The 20,149-nt window shown below is 45.8% G+C and overlaps 1 protein-coding gene across 1 annotated transcript in view; it reads left to right on the top strand.

Annotated features, from left to right (window-relative positions):
• SEZ6L (seizure related 6 homolog like) overlaps nucleotides 1-20,149 on the top strand; it is a 111,493-nt gene that overhangs the window by 34,986 nt on the left and 56,358 nt on the right. Inside the window, exons 8-9 of the mRNA XM_064271927.1 lie at nucleotides 172-366; nucleotides 2,129-2,267. Of these exons, the coding sequence (XP_064127997.1) occupies nucleotides 172-366; nucleotides 2,129-2,267 (334 nt within the window). The remainder of the gene's footprint in view (nucleotides 1-171; nucleotides 367-2,128; nucleotides 2,268-20,149) is intronic.

Here is a 20,149-nt window from a genome sequence, read left to right as displayed (position 1 = left end):
GAATGGCTCAAGGGCCCTCATCCTGTCAGGTGGACCTAAAACACCTGGTCTGGTACTCTTTTTCACTGGATCATCCTTAAACAGCAAGTGTGGCTCAGCTTCCGAGACACACCACTGTAGGGTGTATACTGACTCATCTGACCTGCTGCCTCTTTTGTATCCACCCTCCAGCTTTTGAGAAAGGCCACTGCTATGAGCCCTACATTCAGAATGGGAACTTCACCACATCTGACGCAACCTATAACATCGGGACCATAGTGGAGTTCACCTGCGACCCCGGCCACTCTCTGGAGCAGGGCCCAGCCATCATCGAGTGCATCAATGTCCGGGACCCTTACTGGAATGACACAGAGCCCCTGTGTAGAGGTTAGCAGTCTCTAGAGACCCTTACCCCTCAGATGAGAAGACCAAGGTTCCAGCTTCACGGCATGCCACCAGTTTATATGACCACTCTTAGAATTAAAACGCTTTCCAGGGCTCGCTCTCCTTTGGATCAGGGCTACTGCTGGCCCTTGGACAAATTACAAAATGGATAAATTTTAAAAGATTCTACTTCCTCCAGGCATACACCCCACCATACAGAACTTGATGAGCAGATCACTGCATGGATTTCACCTTCTAGTTACCCCTTCTGCTATGCATCCTTGTGCAGTGCACAACCCACCCAACAACACGTGGCAGACCTGAGTCTAATTAATAATAATGATGACGGTGATAATAATAGTTGTTATCACGAGGGCAATCACTGTGTTATGGCACTGTGCCAAGCACATTCGCTGACTTAATGCTCACCACATCCTATAAGGTAGATATTATTGTTGGCCCCCATTACAGCTGAGGGAACTGAGGCTACAAAATGATGGTCCTAAGAGCACACTGAGGGTAATTGGCAGAGGCGGGAATGGAACCTAGGTCTCTTTGCTCTCAGTGTCCTGTGCTCTGAGCCCTCTGGGCAATGTTGGCTGTGTAGAGCCCTCATTCACATGGCCCATGCCCCACCCTCCCCATTTCCTCACATTTAAGGCCACTGAGCCCCCATGATCCTGGATCTCCTGGTGGGTGGCATGTAGAGTAAAGAAGGGGAGCCCTCACACCTGGCAGCCACCGCCTGAATACCGGCCGTGTGAAATCATAGACTCTTTGTGGTGAGGAATTGATTCCTGTATTAAATGTGCTTGTTTAACAGAGCAGAATTTATTGGTGCTTTGGCCTCTGCCACATTGAGAACTTTCCAAAGCAGTAAACACAGAATGAAATTTAAAGGGCCGGGTGCCAACCACGACCACATTTCTGCCTCCAGTTCAGCGTTGGGGCCCTTTCGTAACAAAGCTAACTAAGATGTTGAGCGTTTACCATGTGCCAGGCACTGTGCAGCGAGTTTGACATCCATGGGCTCAATTAAGCCTCAGAATAACCCAATGAGGCCAGCAGTGGTTTTACTCACACTTAATAGAGGAAGGAGGAGCCCTGGTAGAACAGTGGTTGAGTGCTCAGCTGCTAACCAAAAGGTTGGTGATTTGAACCCACCAGCGGTTCCATGGGAGAAAGATGTGGCCATCTGCTTCCGTAAAGATTACAGACTTGGAAACCCTGTCCTATGGGGTCGCTATGAGTTGAAATCAACTTGACGGCAATGGGTTTATAGAGGAAAGGAACAGAAGCTCTGAGAGGTTATGTGCCTTATCTGTAGTGACAGGCCCTGGTGGCAGAGGCAAGATTTGAACTCAAGTTTTTCTTACTTGAGTATATTATCTCTTAACCTCAACTCACCCTACACAAGGAGCACAGCCGTGGAGGAATCACTGGACGTCTCAAGCTCTGTCCTTGGTCCTGAAAGAACTGCTGCCTTGAGTTCTATCCTTTATCCTGAAAAACTGGTTTCCTCAAGCTCTGTGCTTGGTCTTGAAAGATCTAGTGTTCTGAGCCCAGACTTAGCCAACCCTCAGCTAAAGGAGGAGGCAGATGGCCAGCCTTCATTGACTCATTCCACACATGTGTTGACTGCCTGAGGCGAAGGTACCTGTCCACGGTACACAGAACCTTGGGTATCTGACTTCACAGCATACGCACTTAACCTCTGTGCCATATGGGCTTCCTTATGAATAAAGTCTATCTGTGTCTCTTACAGCCATGTGTGGTGGGGAGCTCTCTGCCGTGGCTGGAGTAGTGCTGTCCCCGAACTGGCCAGAGCCATACGTGGAAGGTGAAGATTGTGTCTGGAAGATCCACGTTGGGGAGGAGAAACGGATCTTCTTGGATATCCAACTGTGAGTGTTTATGATGGGTGGGCTCTGGGAGCCTGAAAAACCTGAGCATCCAGCTAGATTGGGGAAGAAATGGCTCCTTTATTCTTTCAACCAATGTTAATTAAGCATCTACTATGTATTAGGGAAGGAGTCCTGGTGGCACAGTGGTTAAAGTGCTTGGCTGCTAACTGAAAGGTAGGTGATTTGAGCCCACCAGCTGCTCCACAGGAGAATGACGTGGCAGTCTGCTTCTGTAAAGATTTACAGCCTTGGAATCCCTATGGGATAGTTTGACACTGTCCTGTAGGGTTGCTATGAGTTGGAATTGGCTCAACAGCAATGGATTTGGGGTTTGGATGTGCCAGATACTATGCAAAGAACTGGAGACCCAATGGTGAGGGAAAAAAATACATGCACACACTGTTCTTATCCTCAGGAAATTCAGTCTAATAAGGAAACAGATGTTAAATGAGAAAATGCACAAATAATTGCAATCTTCTGTAAGTGATGCAAGGAAAGGTACATAGTGCTATAAGATTCTACACTGGGAATCTGACATAAAGAAGAAGGTCAGAAAAGGCTTCCCTGAAAATCTAATGCTAAAGCTAACAGCTAAAGGATGAGTTGGAATGAATGCATCCAAAAGGGACAAAATATGCAAAGGGCCTGTGGCAAGAGCGAGCACATCGTTGTCAAAGGACTGAATGGCCAGTGTGGCCAAGGAAACGACGATGCTATAACACAGTACTCACTGTACTGCCGTAGTTTATTTTCCTGCCTGCCTCCCTCAACTAGACCCTGCTTTCCAGGGTCTAATACAGAACCTGACACACTGTAGGTCCTCAGGAAATGATTGTTGAATGAAGAAATGCTTTAATGAATGGACTTACCTGGCTTGCATGACTGTGTTTCCTGTACTCAGTAGGGACAACTATTAGATGCTCCATTCTGGACTGCCACCTCTAGCTTCCTAGGAGGGTGACACTCCCAGGGAGCTGAGCCACATGCAACAGTGGTTGCGCTAAGCATCGTGTCTCAGGTAATTCTCACAAGTAACCCTCGCATGTAGGGTAATTACCTCCATTGTCTAGATGAGGAAGCCGAGACAGGGAGGTCACTCAAGAGTGGCCCATTTAGTGACTTATAGGAAATTTAGTATGGCTGGAGCACAGTGGTTGAGTAGGGATTACAGAGAGAAAGGGCCAAAGGAAGACTCTGGCATCCTCATAGCTGAAGCTTCAAATAAAAAACTGTATTCTGAAGCTGCTTCCTCTAGGAAGCCTTCTGTGGCTCCCCATTGCCCTCATACCAATTGCCGTCAAGTTGACTACAACGCATGGTAACTCCATATGTGGTAGAGCAGAACTGTGCTCCATTGGGTTTTCAAGGCTGTGACTTTACAGAAGCAGATCACCAGACCTTTCTTCCATGGTACCTCTGGGTGGGTTCGAACCTCCAACCTTTCAGTTAGCAGCCCAGCGCTTAGCTGTTTGTGCCATCCAGGGACTCCTTGTCACCCTGATAATACATGTAAATGTATGGTCCTGGCTTACAAGCACCTCCCCACCCAGAGGTTACTGGGGCAAACCAGCTCAGTCTTTAACTGGGACAAGGTGAAACAGGCTCCTGAGTTCTTTGCTCCTCTTGCAAAGGATCAATCCCTCCTGGCTCCCAGGACACCGGGACTTGTCTATTATCCCCTCCCTTCTCCTCACAGGGAGCCTCCCAGACAGGTGGTTTTGCTTAAACAAGACTGGCCCACGTCTTCCCTTGGTGTCAGAGGCTTGGATGATGAAACAGGAAAATGGGAACCCTGTTTTCATCCCCTGTAGGCATCAAATATTCAATTAACCTTCAGCTTGACACCGGATTGAGTTTTATTTCTGTCGCTAAGCACACGATGGGACAGCCAATCTGGGAGCCTCGTACAGTTAAAGCAGAATTTTTTCCCAAAGGCTTAGCATCAGGAAGAAAGCCATTGCAGGGATCAGACTTTCTCCTGTTCATCTCAGCAACCCCAGATATGAGTATCAGCTGGGAGAAAGGACCCCTGGATCTTTTCCACCATGCTCTGCCTCTAATCCCTGTGCAACTCTGGGCCCATCATCCATCCTCCTTGCACTTCTGATTCCTCCTCTCCAAATGATGGGTTGCCCAATTGGTCTTTATTTGCTGGGAGCACAAGAGGAAGAAGGAGAGTTAGGAATCACTGGAGGAAAGGGAATACGTGTCTAATCTCCTCCATGAACAAACTGCCTCCTTTGCCACAAGAACAAAGAACTGGATGGTGCCTGGCTACCAATACTGAACACTTAGAACCAAGGATTCTACAGAATAACCTTGATCAAAAGGGGAAAAATGAAGAACAAAATTTCAAGTTCTCATGGCATCCGGACTTACTGGAGCCACTGAGGCCAGATGATTCCCTGGAACTATTACCCTAAGGAAACATTTAAACCTTAAACTGAAACTATCCCCTGAAGTCACCTTTGAATCAAATAATAGTTGTTGTTGTTAGGTGCCATCAAGTTGGTTCCAACTTCCAGCGACTTTATGTACAACAGAACACACTCTTTTAAAGAAGCATCTCTATGTGAGCAAACTGACAATGGCAACTTGAAAGGATACATGAGAAGCTTAGGGGGGCAGTGAGTCTGTGTTAACGATGGTGAAATAATTTGGAAAAGGTTGTCAAGAAAGGTGGCACAACTTGAAGAATGCAACGAATGTCGCTGAACTCTACGTGTAGAAATTGTTTAAGTGGTATATGTTTTGTTGTATATATTTTCACACACACAAGCACACAAAATGATGGGTTGCCTTGAACCTAGGAGGATGGGAACTCAAATTCACACCTCAGGGCTTTCGCATGGCCTGTCTCCACCCCCTGGAATGGTCTACTCCCAAATACCTGCGTAGTTCATCACCTCACTTCCTTCCAATTTTTGGTCCCAGAGCCCCTCCTCCTCTGGAGCATCTCCTGATCTAAATTAGCACCCTTATCAGTCCCCACCTTCTACTTGCTTTACGCTCTCCTTAGCATCCACCACCATCTGACATACTTCGTATCATTGTATTTGTGAAGGTACTTCAGCGCCCCCCACACACACCTACAATATCACCCTTCCACGACAACAGAAAGGTGGTTGTTTTTGCTCTTGTTCTTTTTTTTTTTTAATTCACTGTTGTATCTCCGGTATGTAGACTGCCTGGCACATAGTAGCTGCTCAATAAATAAGAGTCAAATAACGAAGGTAATTAATGAAATAAAGAAAACTTGTCAAGACCATAGAGCCGTGAAGCTTCAAAGCCAGAATTTGAACCCAAATCCACGTCCAGCTGGCTATGATGCACAAGAAGGAAAAAAAAGATCAGAAAACAATGGGAAGACCCTCTAGGGCTAAGGTTTCCATTTACTGATCAACTTGGCTTTATTACATGACAAGCAGACTGGCTCATAAAAAATAATATTTTGGCTAAAAAATACCAAGTAAAGTAACAATCCACCACCCGTCTGTCAGTTTGTCATACCGTGGCAGCTTGTGTATTGCCGTGATGCTAGAAGTTATGCCAGTGGTATTTCAAATGCCAGCAAGGTCACCCATGGTGGACAGGTTTCAGTGGAGCTTCCAGACTAAGACAGACTAGGAAGAAAAGCCTGGCTATCTACTTCTGAAAATTAGCCAATGAAAACATTATGGATTGCAACAGAATTGTCGAGATCACTGCTTTGGACACATCATCAAGACGTCAAGAGGGATCAACCACAGGAGGAGGACGTCATGTTTGGTGTAATAGAGGGCCTGTAAGGGTGAGCGAGACCCTCAGTGAGATGGACTGGCACAATAGCCGCAACAATGGACTGGAACATACCAACAGTTGTGAGGATGACACAGGGCAAAGCAACATCTCATTCTGTTGTACGTGGGGTCATCATGAGTCACAGTCAACTGTTGGAGCTAACAACAACAACAACAAAGTAACAGTAGTGGGAAGATCCTCATAGGAGGCTTTCTAGAGTTACAGGATCAAAGGATTTGCCATCACAGATCTCAGAATAAGAATCTAGGCTGGAAAGACTTCTGAGGTCCTCCAATCCAAGGATCACTTGGTAGAGTTTGGAGACCAGGCGGAGTGGGTTTTGGAGAAGACATATTGTCCTTCAGGAAATGTGTTCACCAGATGCTAAGCCAAGGTGAAGGTGATAGTGGGACCACAGATGGGCCCCAAGATGGCACCAGTGAGGATGGCATTATCCTCCCAGGGGGCTTCCACCACCACCCCCACTACATGGGGCAAGGAGCCAGCATCATCCTGGGGTCTTAGCACTAGAAAGGACCAAAAGAGTCAATTCTTTCCCCATAACCGCACCATCCAGACAAGGCTTGTCTGACTCAAAAGCTTTCATGCTTTAAATACCCCACGACAGTCCCATTTCAATCATCACGGACATGTGGTTGTCGGTGGTGGTGTTGGGTACCATCAAGTCGATTTCAACTCACAGCGATCCCACATGTCACACTAGAACTGCCCCATAAGGTTTTTTAGGCTATGATCTTTACAGGAGCAGATCACCAGGTCTTTCTCCCATGGGGCTGCAGGGTGAGTCTGAACTGCCAACCTTTGGGTTAGCAGCCAAACTCTTAATAGTTGCACCACCAGGATTCCTTGGACGTGCGGTTGAGACGGTAGTTTTTGTTATCGAGCAAGTTCAATTCAATTCAGCAGTACTTATTAGGCACCCAAATGTACCTGGCTTATTCTGGATTCTGGAGGTGAGCCCTGCCCCTGAGGAGCACACTCCATAGGCTGACATTCACAGGCATTAGAATATACAGGGGCCTTCAGGGCCCAAAGCTGGGCAGTGGGTGGGGGCTAGTAGAGGACAGAGAGAAAAACATTTCCCCAAAAAACCAACATCTGTGCTGGTGGTTGTGGTTCTCAGCTGGGGACAATTTTGCCACTTGGGGAAAATTTTGGAGCCCTAGTGGTGCAGTGGCTAAAAGCTTGGCTGCTGTCCAAAAGGTTGGTAGTTCGAATCCATCAGCTGCTCCTTGGAAACCCTGTGGGGCAGTTCTACTCTCTCCTATAGAGCCACTATGAGTCAGAAACAACTCAATGGCCTCGGGCTTGGTTTTGGTTTTAGAGACATTGTTCGTTGTTGGATCTGGAGAGGTGTGTGGTTGCTACCAGCATGTAGTGGGTAGGGGCCAGGGATGCTTCTAAACATCCTGTAGTGCTCGGGCAGCACCTCCCCCCACCGCCCCCAACAAAGAATTATTCGGCCCAAAATGTCAATAGTGCCAAGGTGGAGAAGCCCCGAGCTATGCAGAAGCCTGCAGGACAGGTAGAAGATGGGCAAAGATGGAGGGGAACAGTGTTCCAGCCAAAGGGAATGACATGCACAAAGTTCCAGAAACCAGAAAGCAAAAGTCTCTTCTTAGTTGTCCACAGTATTCAATATTTTCTGAGCACCGAGTACATCCCAGGAACTTACATCCCAGGCATTTTCGTGACAAGCCCACACAGGGGGATCTATTATTATCTCTATTTTACAGGTGTGTAAACTGAGGCTTGGAGAGGCAGAAGAGTGACTCAGATCACACGGCTAAGAAATGCATGTCAAGTCTCAAGAGCCTGGAATCCACTCTGTCCCCATTGCCATCAAGTCAATTCCAACTCATGGCAACCCCGTGTGTTACAGAGTAGAACTGCTCCATAGGGTTTTCTTGGCTGTAATCTTTACAGAAACAGATTGCCAGGCCTTTCTTCCACAGCACAACTTAGTGGGTTCGAACTGCCAACGTTTAGGTTAGTAGTCAAGCACAAACCATTTGCACTACCCAGGGACCACTCCTTCCAAAGCACTCGAAAGGCGCGAGAGGAAGCCCTATGTTCCTGAAGCACAGCAATGCAGAGGAGATGGCGTCAATGAAGAGGGACAGGCGGGAGATCAAGCAGGGCCTTGAAGGCCTCATTAACGAGTCTGGACTTCTCCAAATTGGGCAGTAGGGGAAGGGTTTTAAGAAGGTAAAGGGATTAGAGTTTTGCAGAAAGGCGCTGAGCTCCCCAGCTGTCAGCCCCAGGCTCTCCCTGGCAAACTCTTTGGCCCTCGCTTGGCAGAGTTGCATCTGGCCCTGGCACCTTCTCCCTCCCACAGAGGGAGTGAAAATAGCATCTCACCAGCCAGGATGACGTGAGGCCCAAGAGCTGCTGGGTTTAATTTATCTTGCTTGGTTTCCGCTGACAGTTTTAGTAAACCAATTTGGGTTTGATAGTAAAAATAATTCTGTCCTCGGGGCCCCTCGGCATTGCCTAAGTGTTTGCAATTGTTATTTATCATAGCAACGAGGGGGAAGGAGTTTGCACTGCAGACTGAACTGAGTAGGTGGCCCATAGTAGGCACTGAGAAAACGTTTGCTGAGTCACGGGAACATGAGAGAAGCCACGCATGCCAGATGAGAGGGGACATTTCTTCCTTCTCATCTACTGTGCAGGCCGGTTGATGATGTGGGGATTAGGATAACGTCTGTCGTTGTTGTTGGCTGCTATTGAGTCGATTCTGACTCATAGTGACCCCATGTGACAGAGTAGGACTTCCCCATAGGGTTTTCTAGACTGTAATCTTTATGGGAGCAGATCGCCAGGCCTTTGTCTCGCAGAGCCAATGGGTGGGTTTGAAGAACCACCAACCTTTCTGTTAGCAGCCAAGCATTTAACTCTTGGGCCACCAGGGCTCATTCGGTTGTCATCAGTCGTCATTTATTAAGGACCTACTATGTGCTAGGCCCTGAGGAGCATAGTTTATGTCCATGAGCGAAACCAAATGTGAACATTATTATGCAGAGATAATAATTGCGTAAATTAGAGTTACTGTGAGTAAAGATAACTACAGAGCGGGTAGTGACCCAAATGGAAAATAATGTCAGAGAGCTCATTGTGTGGAGTCTAGCACATAGTTGGTGCTTAAAAAATTGAGACGACAATTATCAGGAATCCTCTGATAGGTATTATCATGACCACTTTATGGATTTGAAAATGGAAGCACAGAGAAGTTAAGTGGCTGCCTCTGGCCACACAGTAAAGGATAGAACCCAGGCTCAAGTACACCCCATAGACCTACTTTCATTGGCTTAATCAGCCTACCTGGGGACCTACCATGTGTCTCAGCAATGGGGCCGAGAGGCTCCTGGGCCTCCAGGAACTCAAAACTTAGGAAACGAGTTAGAGCCTTAAACAGACAACCCTATGACATGTAGGCAGTGCTGTGGCTTGGGGTTGGGGAGGAGGAGGCTTTATCTCTGGAGGCTGCCAGTGGCCAAGTCAGGATTCGAACTCAGATCTCTAGGGCCAAAGCCAGTATTATAATCACACAGCAAATGGAAGGAGGCGTTCTACAAGATAGAAACCCCTCACCCCACCTACAGAGGGGAAAACAGGCTTGGAGAAGTGAAATGACATCCAAGTCACTTTGATTTGGGACTCGAACCCAAGACTGCCTACCATAGTTCCCCAGTTCCTAGACACCTATTACGTGTATACACATATCTCCAGAAGAAATAAGTTCCAACCAGGCTCTAGCCTGCCTTCCTTGGCTTCACAGCCAAGCCTGTCCCCAACATCTCTCCCTGTTTATGGGCCCCACCATGATGCTCTAACCAGAAAATAGAAAGATCTAATAACAAACCCCAGTCACCATATGATTGATATCTACAGAATAGTTTGCTTCACACGCTGCCAACCTGTACTGTGCAAAGTTAACTCCAAGCCCTAAAAATTAAGTGCCTTGTCCAGTGGTACTTCTGTCCTTCAAACAGAGATATAGCAGCTCTCAGCCACGGGAGCTTAGCCTGAGCACCAGGCAGAGGAGCAGGGAGTGTCAATAGCCCAGGTTAACACTGGCCCCAGGAGAATCGATTTCCAGACACCAGCAGAAATCATGGGAGAAATAGCTGCAATAAAAATAAAACTGGCTGGACCCACACCTTCCAAACCATTAGTGGAAGGAGACAGGATTTCCCCAGAGCCCAAAATTCTAAGAAATCACAAGAAGAAAAGCAAAGTTCATGAAGCCCAAATTCCATCATGTTACAGATGGGGAAACTGAGGCCCAGAGATGGGAAAAGACAGTCCCAAAACCACTCCATCAGTCAGCTATTGCTGCATAACGAGCTACCCCCAAACTCAGCAGCAGAAAATGGAGAACATGTATCATTGGTTATGAGTCTCAGGTCACGTACGGAGCTTTCTGGTCTCAGTTGGGCTTGCTGCAGTGTCTGTGGGCAGCTCTGGTTTGGGCATTGACTCTGCTAATCTTAGCTGGTTTCTCTCACATGCTTTGGAGCAGGCTGGCTGGCTGATGGTCTAGGCAGGCCCACATTGGAAAGGCTCATCTCTACTCCACATATCTGTCATCCCACATATCTGTCATCCTTCAATGGCTAGCTCAGGCTTATTCTCATGGTGACGGGCCAGGGTCCCAAGATCTTGAGCAAGAAGAAGCATGCACACAGCTTCTTGAGCCTAGACTTGGAATTGGCCCAGCATCACATCACCACAGTCTCTGGCAAGTCACAAGTGCGGCCCAGGTTCAAGAGGTAGGAAGACTCCTCTTGAAGAGAGATGCTTCAGAGCCTCAATGCAAACGGTGTGGATAAGGAGAGGGGCAGAGAGTGGGGATTAGAACTCAGGGGCCCTGGTTCCAGTCCAAAGCTCCAATGACATCAGTCTGTACAATGACACTATGGGGAGGGAGGGGGAATCATTATCCTCATTTTACAGATGAGAAAATCAAGGCTCCCAGAGGTAAAGTCACCTTCCCTAAGGTCCCACTGCTAGGCAGCAAAGGAGACCAGATTCTCACCTAGAATTTTCTGAGGGTTTGGCACGTAGAAGGCTCGGAAAGTGCCCCTTTTTCTACATGATGCTTTCGATGTGTGGAAGACACTCTGGAAAGATCCTGAGTTTTCTCAGGGAGAGAAAAAGGCCTTGACCTATGGGAGGAAGTCTTGGGTTCGAGTCCCAGCTCTTCCACTTATTGGCTGTGTGATCTTAGATAAGTCACTTCACTTCTCCGAGCTTTCATTTACTATCTTTGTTGTTGTTAGGTGCTGTCGAGTTGGTTCAAACTTGTAGCAACCCTATGTACAACAGAACAAAACACTACCTGGTCCTGTGCCATTCTCACAGTCATTGCTCTGTGTGAACCCATTGTTGCAGCCATTGTGTCAATCATCTCATCGAGGGTCTTCCTCTTTTTTGCTGACCTTCTCATTTACCAAACACAATGTCCTTCTCCAGTCAGTCATTCCTGATAATATGTCCAAAGTACCTAAGACGACACCTCACCATCCTCACTTCTAAGAAGCGTTCTGGCTGTATTTCCTCCAAGATGTTTGTTTGTTCTTCAGGCAGTCCATGGTATATTCAATATTCTTGGCCAACACCATAATTCAAAGGCATCAACTCTTCTTCAGCCTGTCTTATCCATTGTCCAGCTTTCGCATGCATATGAGGCAATTCAAAATACCATGGCTTCGGTCAGACCCACCTTAGTCCTCGAAGTGACATTTTTACTTTTTAACACTTTAAAGAGGTCTTTTGCAGAAGATTTGCCCAAGGCAATACGATGGTTAGTTTCTTGACAGCTGCTTCCATGGACATTGATTGTGGATCCAAGTAAAATGAAATCCTTGACAACTTCAATATTTCCCCTGTTTATCATGATGTTGCTTATTGGTCCAGTTGTGAGGATTTTTGTTGTATCATACTAAACGCTGTATTCTTTGATCTTCATCAGTAAGTACTTCAAGTCCTCTTCGTTTTCAGCAAGCAAGATTGTGTCATCTGCATATCACAGGTTGTTAATGAATCCTCCTCCAATCCTGATGCCACATTCTTCTTCATATAAATCCAGCTTCTCAGATTATATGCTCATCATACAGATTAAGTCTGGTGAAAAGATACAACTATGACCCACAACTTTCCTCATTTTAAACCATGTAGTATCCCCTTGTTCTGTTGAACAGCTGCCTCTTGCTCTATGTACAGGTTCCTCATGAGCACAATTAAAAGTTCTGAAATTCCCATTCTTCCCAATGTTATCCATAATTTGTTATGATCCACACAGTTAAATGCCTTTGCATAGTCAATAAAACACAGGTAAACATCTTTCTGGTATTCTCTGCTTTCAGCTGGGATCCATCTGACATCAGCAATGACATCTCTCGTTCCACGTGCTCGTCTGAATCCGGCTTGAATTTCAGGTGGTTTCCTGTTGATATACTGCTACAACCATTTTTTATATCTTCAGCAAAATTTTACTTGTAGGTAACACTAATGATATTGTTCAATAGTTTCCACATTCTGTTGGGTCATGTTTCTTTGGAATGGACACATATATGGATCCCTTCCAGTTGGTTGGCCAGGCAATTGTCTTCTAAATTTCTTGGCATAGATGAGTGAGCATTTCCAGTGTTGCATCCATTTCTTGAAACATCTCAATCGGTGTTCTGTCAATTCCCGGAGCCTTGTTTTTCACCAGTGCCTTCAATGCATCTTAGACTTCTTCCTTCAGTACCATCAGCTCTTGTTCATATGCTACCTCCTGAAATGACTGAACAATGACCAATTCTTTTTGGTACAGCAACTCCGTGTATTCCTTGCATCTTCTTTTTTTGTTTTTTTTTTTTTGTGCTTAGGTAAAAGTTTATAGTGCAAATTAGTTTCTCATCCAAAAATTTATGCAAAAATTGTTTTGTGACATTGGTTGCAATCCCTACATTTTGTCAGCACTCTCCCCATTTTCCTTTAAATCCCGGTCCATTCATCCAGTTTTCCTGTCCCTTCCTGCCTTGTCTTTGCTTTTGGGCAGGTGTTGCTCATTTGGTCTCATATACTTGATTGAACTAAGAAGTAGGTTGCTCATGTGTGTTGTTGGTTATTTTATGTCTGTCTAATCTTTGGCTGAAAGGTGGACATCAGAAGTGGCTTCAGGTCTGAGTTAGCAGGGTGTCTGGGGGCCATAGTCTCAGGGGTTCCTCCAGTCTCTGTCAGACCAGTAAGTCTGGCCTTTTTATTGTGTGTGTGTGTGTGAATTTCAATTTTGTTCTACGTTTTTCCTCTGCTCTGTCTGGGACCCTCTACTGCAATTCCTGTCAGAGTGGTCCATGCTGGGTAGTCTGGAACCATCTAGTTCTTCTTGCCTCAGGCTGGTGGAGGCTGTGGTTCATGTGGTCCATTAGTCTTTTTGACTAATATTTTCCTTGTGTCTTTTGTTTTCTTCATTCTGTTTTGCTCCAGACCAATAGATGTATCTCAGATGACAACTTGCAAACTTTTAAGACCCCAGATGCTGATCACCAAAGTAGGATGTAGGACGTTTTCTTTATTAATTATGTTATGCCAATTGACCTAGATGTCCCCTGAAACCGTGATCCCCAGTCCTCAGCCCCAGTAAGTTAGTCCTTCAGGGTATATGGATGTGTCTAGGATGCTTCTATAACTTTTCCTTGATCAAGTTGTGCTGACTTCCACTATATTGTGCATTGTCTTTCCCTTCACCAAAGTTAACACTTGTCTACTATCTAGTTAGTGATTTCTCCTCTCTGCCCCTCCCCACCCTCGTAACTATAAAAGATTGTTTTTTTCTGTGTGTAAATCTTTTCTTGGGCTTTTATAATAGTAGTCTTGTACAATATTTGTCCTTTTATGATTGACTTATTTCACTCAGTATAATGCCCTCTGGATTCATCCATGTTGTGAGATGTCTCCCAGATTCATAATTGTTCTTTAATGTTGTGTAGTATTTCATTGTGTATATGTACCATAATTTGTTTATCCATTCATCTGTTGATGGGCACTTAGGTGGTTTCCATCTTTTTGCTATGAAATAATAGTGCAATGAATATGGGTGTGCACACTTCTATTCGTGTCACAGCTCTTATTTCTCTAGGATATATTCCTAGTAGTGAGATTGCTGGATCATATGGTATTTCTATTTCTAGATTTTTAAGGAGGTGCCATATTGTTTTCCATAGTGGTTGTACCATTTTACATGCTCACCAACAGTGCGTAAGAGTTCCAATCTCCCCACAACCTCTCTAACATTTGTGACTTTCTCTTTTTTTGATTAGTGCCAATAACGTCAAGGTGAGATGGTATCTCGTTGTAGTTTTGATTTGCTTCTCTCTCCTTCCATCTTCTTTTGATGCTTCCCGCATCATTCAATATTTTGCCCATAGTATCCTTCAATATTGCAACTCAAAGCTTGAACTTTTTCCTCAGTTCTTTCAGCTTGAGAAATGCTGAGCCTGTTCTTTCTTTTTGGTTTTCTAAATCTAGGTCTTTTCACATGTCATTATAATACTTTACTTTGTCTTCTCAAGTCACCCTTTGAAATCTTCTGTTCAGCTGTTTTACTTCATCATTTCTTCCATTTGCTTTAGCTACTCTACGTTCAAGAACAAGCTTCAGAGTCTCTTCTGACACCCATTTTTGTCTTTTCTTTTTTTCCTGTCTTTTTAATGACCTCTTGCTTTCTTCAGGTATGATGTCCTTGATGCCATCTCACAACTTATCTGATCTTCAGTAATTAACGTTCAATGCATCAAATCTATTCTTGAGATGGTCTCTAAATTCAGGTGGGATATACTCAAGATCATACTTTGGCTGTCATGGACTTGTTCTAATTTTCTTGAGCTTCATCTTGAACTTGCATATGAGCAACTAATGGTCTGTTCCTCGGTTGGCCCTGGCCTTGTTCTGACTGATGACATTGAGCTTCTCTATCGTCTCTTTCCACGGATGTAGCCGATTTGACTCCTGTGTATTCCATCTGGCGAGGTCCACATGTATAGTCTCCTACTATATTTTTGGAAAAAGGTATTTCCAATGAATAGGTCATTGGTGTTGCAAAATGCTGTCATGCAACCTTCAGGGTCATTTCTATCACCAAGGCTATATTTTTAAATGACTAATCCTTCTTTGTTTCCAACTTTCACATTCCAATCACCAGTAATTATCAATGCTTCTTGATTGCATGCTTGATAGATTTCAGACTGTAGAAGTTGGTAAAAATCTTCAATTTCTTCATCTTTGGCATTAGTGGTTGGTGCATAAATTTGAATAATAGTCATATTAACTGGTCTTCCTTGTAGATGTATGGATATTATCCTATTACTGACAGCATTGTACTTTAGGATGGATCTTGAAATGTTCTTTTTGACAATGAATGTGACACTATTCCTCTTTAATTTGTCATTCCTGGCATAGTAGACCATATGCTTGTCCAATTCAAAATGGCCAACACCAGTCCATTTCAGCTCTCTAATGCCTAGGATATCGATCATCAAGCATTTTTGACAACTTCCAATTTTCCTAGATTCATACTTTATACATTCCACATTCCAATTATTAATGGATGTCTGCAGCTCTTTCTTCTCATTTTGAGTCATGAGCTGAAAGACTGACTCCTATCTTTAGAATGAGGATGACATGGGCACCCACCTCCCAGAGTTCCTAAGAGGACGAGATGACGCCATATGCCAAAGCGCTTGGCAAGGGCCTGATGCACTACACAATAATTGAATTGGCAGCTACATGGGGATAAGGAGAATGACGTATCCCTCCCCTGGCCTATGCAGAAGGCAAACTCCATGAAACAAACCCCGCAAGGGTTGATTGCCCTTGTATTATTATTATTATTGGCCTTGGGTTATTATTTTTGCTTTGGGCTTGGCAGTGAGAAATGAAGGGTGTTCATCCACAAGTTACTACACAGGGATCCCACCTGATTGAGTACCTTTTCCTCCCCCAGTTTGCATGGAATTGCTGTGGTAACTTGGATACACAAGCCTTAGGACCCGTCCTTCCCCAGCACATGCCTGTTTGCTGCTTCTCAGCCAAGCCATGCTCTTCACAGTCTTGGCAATTAGAAGTCCAGCCGTGGGAGTGGGCAGCACCCTGCCTCCAGCTGCGACCTTGTTTTACCACCTATGAACTCAAGACATTCGGATGCAATTATATCCTACATCTCAGGGAGCCACAAATGCTTGTTTTATGAACCTCTGACATGCACCAGCTTCATGGCTCCATTATTCAGCAAGTGTTTATTGAGAGCCTACTGTGTGGCTAATATTGCGTTAGATTATCAGAGCTCTAGAGATAACCATGGAGACCCTGGGTGGCACAAACAATTAAGTGCCCAACTATCAGCCAGAAGTTTGGTGGTTCAAACCCACCCAGAGGTATCTAGGAAGACAGGTCTGGAGATCTGCTTCCAAAAGATCACAGCCTTGAAAACCCTATGGAGCAGTTCTGCTCTGCACACATGGAGTTGCCATGAGTGGAACTGAGCTGATGGCAACTAACAACAACAGAGATAACCATAAAGGGCAGTGGCGGTTCCATGGTAGAACTCTCGACTACCATTCGAGAGACCCAGGTTTAATTCCTAGCCAATGCACCTTCTGCATGGCCAGCACTCGTGGAGGTCTGCATATTGCTATGGTACTGAACGGGTTTCAGCAGAGCTTCCAGGCTGACAGACCAGGAAGAAAGGCCTGGCAATCTACTTCCAAAAATCAACCAGTGTAAACCCTATCAACCACAATGGGGACCGATCCCATTGTGCACGCAGTCAACATAAGCTGGGGGCTGACTCAACAGCACCTAACAACAATGACAGCAGAGATAAGTCCCAGAAATGGCCCCCTTACTATGCGCCAAACTGTGTCCTAAGCAATATAAATTTATTTAATCCTGAAAACAACCGTATGAGAGTGATACTATTAGGCTCCCCATGTTACAGATGGGGTCAGCGATGCTCAGAGAGGCACGTGGCTTAATGGTTAGACAAAGGGGTGCCAGGCTCAGACCCTGGGAGTCAACCCAGAGCCCACGCCCCTCATCACCTCACAATCCTGCCTGCCAAGGTAGAGCCATCTCTGTCCTGAGGGCAGCCGGCCTCCTTCGCGTACTGAGCAAGCAGGGGCTGGTAGGTCTGCAGTTTAGACAGCACACTGGTGAGAAGGCAGAGGATGGCTGGAGGCATCAGGAAGTGAGGCAGGAGGCAGAGAGACAGGCAGAGCCTGACGTGTCCACGTGACAGCCACGCATGGGGAAGCCTTGGCTCTCCCTTGTGCTTCCTGGTGAGAACTCACAGACAGCCCACGAGGCTGAAAGCGTTCATTTTTTCCTGGAGGATAGTTCCCACACAGAGCTGACACTCCCCGACAGCCGTGGGGGTGGACCCCTGGGTGAGATTTTCTGGGAGAACTCAAATGAGCCACACCAAGGCTGTAACTGGTGATGACTCCAAGACACATGTCATGGTGGGGATTCAGGATGACAGCAAACATATATCCCAGCAGCTGTCAGCATCCCCTGGGGAAAGCTAGTAAAGTCGTCCTCCAGCGATGCAGAGCCTTCAGCCCCACTTCCCTCTGCAGACGGATGTACACACCAAACACCACACACTACACACCACACCACAAACTACACCACACCGCATCACACCACACCACACACACCACACACACAATGCACCATACCACACACCGCAACACACACCACACTACACAGATACCACACACACACATATCCCACGCCACACACACCAAACACCATACACACATAGATACATAACACATACACACAACACCACAACACACACCAAACACCACACACACTGCACATGCACACCACACATACCACACACACAGACACACCACTGATGTTAAGAGGAGAAGCAGCTCCAACAGACCCCAGCTCAGCCCGTGGGGCGATCCCAGAGGAGAGGCGTGGCCAGCACCAGAGCCTCTTCATTTTTCTCTTTGGGATGAGAAGGATATTGATTGAGAAGGGGAGCAAGGTGGAGGAAAAGAAAAAAAGGGAAAAAGACAAAGAAGGAAGGTGGTGAGCGAGAGCCCCTCTGACTTTGGCCTGGGTCTCCTGGAGATTGAAACGCGAGGGCACTGGCTGTGGGCTCTGCTGGGCAGCTGTGAAAAATACAGATTCCCGGGCCCCACCCCCAGCTCTCCTGATGTGATTGGTCTGGGGTACAGCCTGGGCCTCAGGACTTTTCAAATCTCCTCAGAAATTCTGATGTCCAGCCGGGGCTGAGAACCACTGGGCAAGTGCCAGGTTCGGGAGCTGACATGGCCAAGCACTTGGTTAATATTTGGCAGAATGAGGAAGCAAAGAAGAGAGGGAGGAAGGAAAGATCAAGGAAGGAAATAAGCAACATTGACTTTTATGCTTGAAGGTGTCTTTTTAGGGCACCAAAGAGATTGTTTTTTTGTGTCCTCCCTGGAGCTGACATGGTTTCTCGTTCCGTCTGCCATTTTATAAAATTAAATTGAAACCAAATTAGCACTGGGCTCAAGTGTCCCTTGATGTGCCACTGCTAAGGCGTTCCAGGCAAGGGCTACCTGGCATTACAGAAAGAACCCAGAGGCCTGGAGATCTGGGCCCTGCCAGCCCTAAACATGGTTCACTTGTGGCTGAATCAGCAAGTCTTTCTGGGCTGTTTGCTCCTCTGTAAATGGGATGAATAACTTTTTCTCTGACCAATTCACCATGAGACTGAGGGGATCAAGTGAGAATACATGTACCAAGGAACTCTGAACAGGTCTTTTTCTAAAGGCTTCAAGAAAAGCTATAAAACTCCTGCTTTTCTGGGTTTTGATTTATTTTCCCCTGTTATTTGAAATTTTAAGGTTTATTTCATCACCATTTCTACCATCCCATTTTAGGTGCAAGATAGCATTTTCTTACGGAAGTCATTTGAGCCCTCTGAGCTTCGGTTTCCTCATCTGGAAAATGGAGACTAGTTTGACATAATTCACTCAGTGAAACAGCGTTGGTTTCACCAGTGCCAGTCCTGTGTTGTATCCTTCACCAGTGCCAATCAGGGTTGTATCCTTTCACCATACTTACGGAATCTGTATGCTGAGCAAATAATCAGAGAAGCTGGACTATATGAAGAAGAACAGGGCATCAGGGTTGGAGGAAGACTCATTAATAACCTGGGATATGCAGATGACACAATCCTGCTTGCTGAAAGTGAAGAGGACTTGAAGCACTTACTGATGAAGATCAAAGACCACAGCCTTCAGTATGGATTGCACCTTAACAGAAAGAAAACAAAAATCCTCACAACTGGACCAAAAAGCAACATCATGATAAACGGAGAAAAGATTAATATTGTCAAGGATTTCTTTTTACTTCGATCCACAGTCAACGCCCATGGAAGCAGCAGTCAAGAAATAAAACAACATATGCATTGAGCAAATCTGCTGCAAAAGACCTCTTTAATGTGTTAAAAAGCAAGGATATCACTTTGCGGACTAAGGTGTGCCTGACCCAAGCCATGGTGTTTTCAATGCCTCATATGCATGCAAAAGCTGGACAGTGAATAAAGAAGACTAAAGAATTGATGCCTGTGAATTACCACGTTGGTGAAGAATATTGAATATACCGTGGACTGCCTGAAGAACAAACAAATCTGTCTTGGAAGAAGTACAACCAGAATGCTCCTTAGAAGTGAGGAGTTGTCTCACATACTTTGGACATGTTACCAGGAGGGACCAGTCCCTGGAGAAGGACGTCATGCTTGGTAAAGTAAAGGGTCAGCAAAAAAGAGGAAGACCCTCAATGAGATGGATTGGCACAGTGGCTACAACAATGGGCTCAAACATAGCAATGATCGTGAGGATGGTGCACAACAGGGCAGTGTTTCATTCTATTGTACATAGGGTCGCTGTGAGTTAGAACCAGCTTGATGGTACCTATAACAACAGTCCTCTGTGCGTTCCAGGGACACAGAGGTGGAGAGCAGGTGCGTCCAGGAGTTTGCACCCATCGTGAGACCCACACAGGCAGATGGAGCTCGGTGGGTCAGT

This window comes from Loxodonta africana, chromosome 19 (genome assembly GCF_030014295.1).
Source record: "Loxodonta africana isolate mLoxAfr1 chromosome 19, mLoxAfr1.hap2, whole genome shotgun sequence".
Taxonomy (NCBI): Eukaryota; Metazoa; Chordata; class Mammalia; order Proboscidea; family Elephantidae; genus Loxodonta; species Loxodonta africana.
Note: the sequence above shows the minus strand (reverse complement) of the source record. Positions and strands in the feature narration are given on the sequence as shown.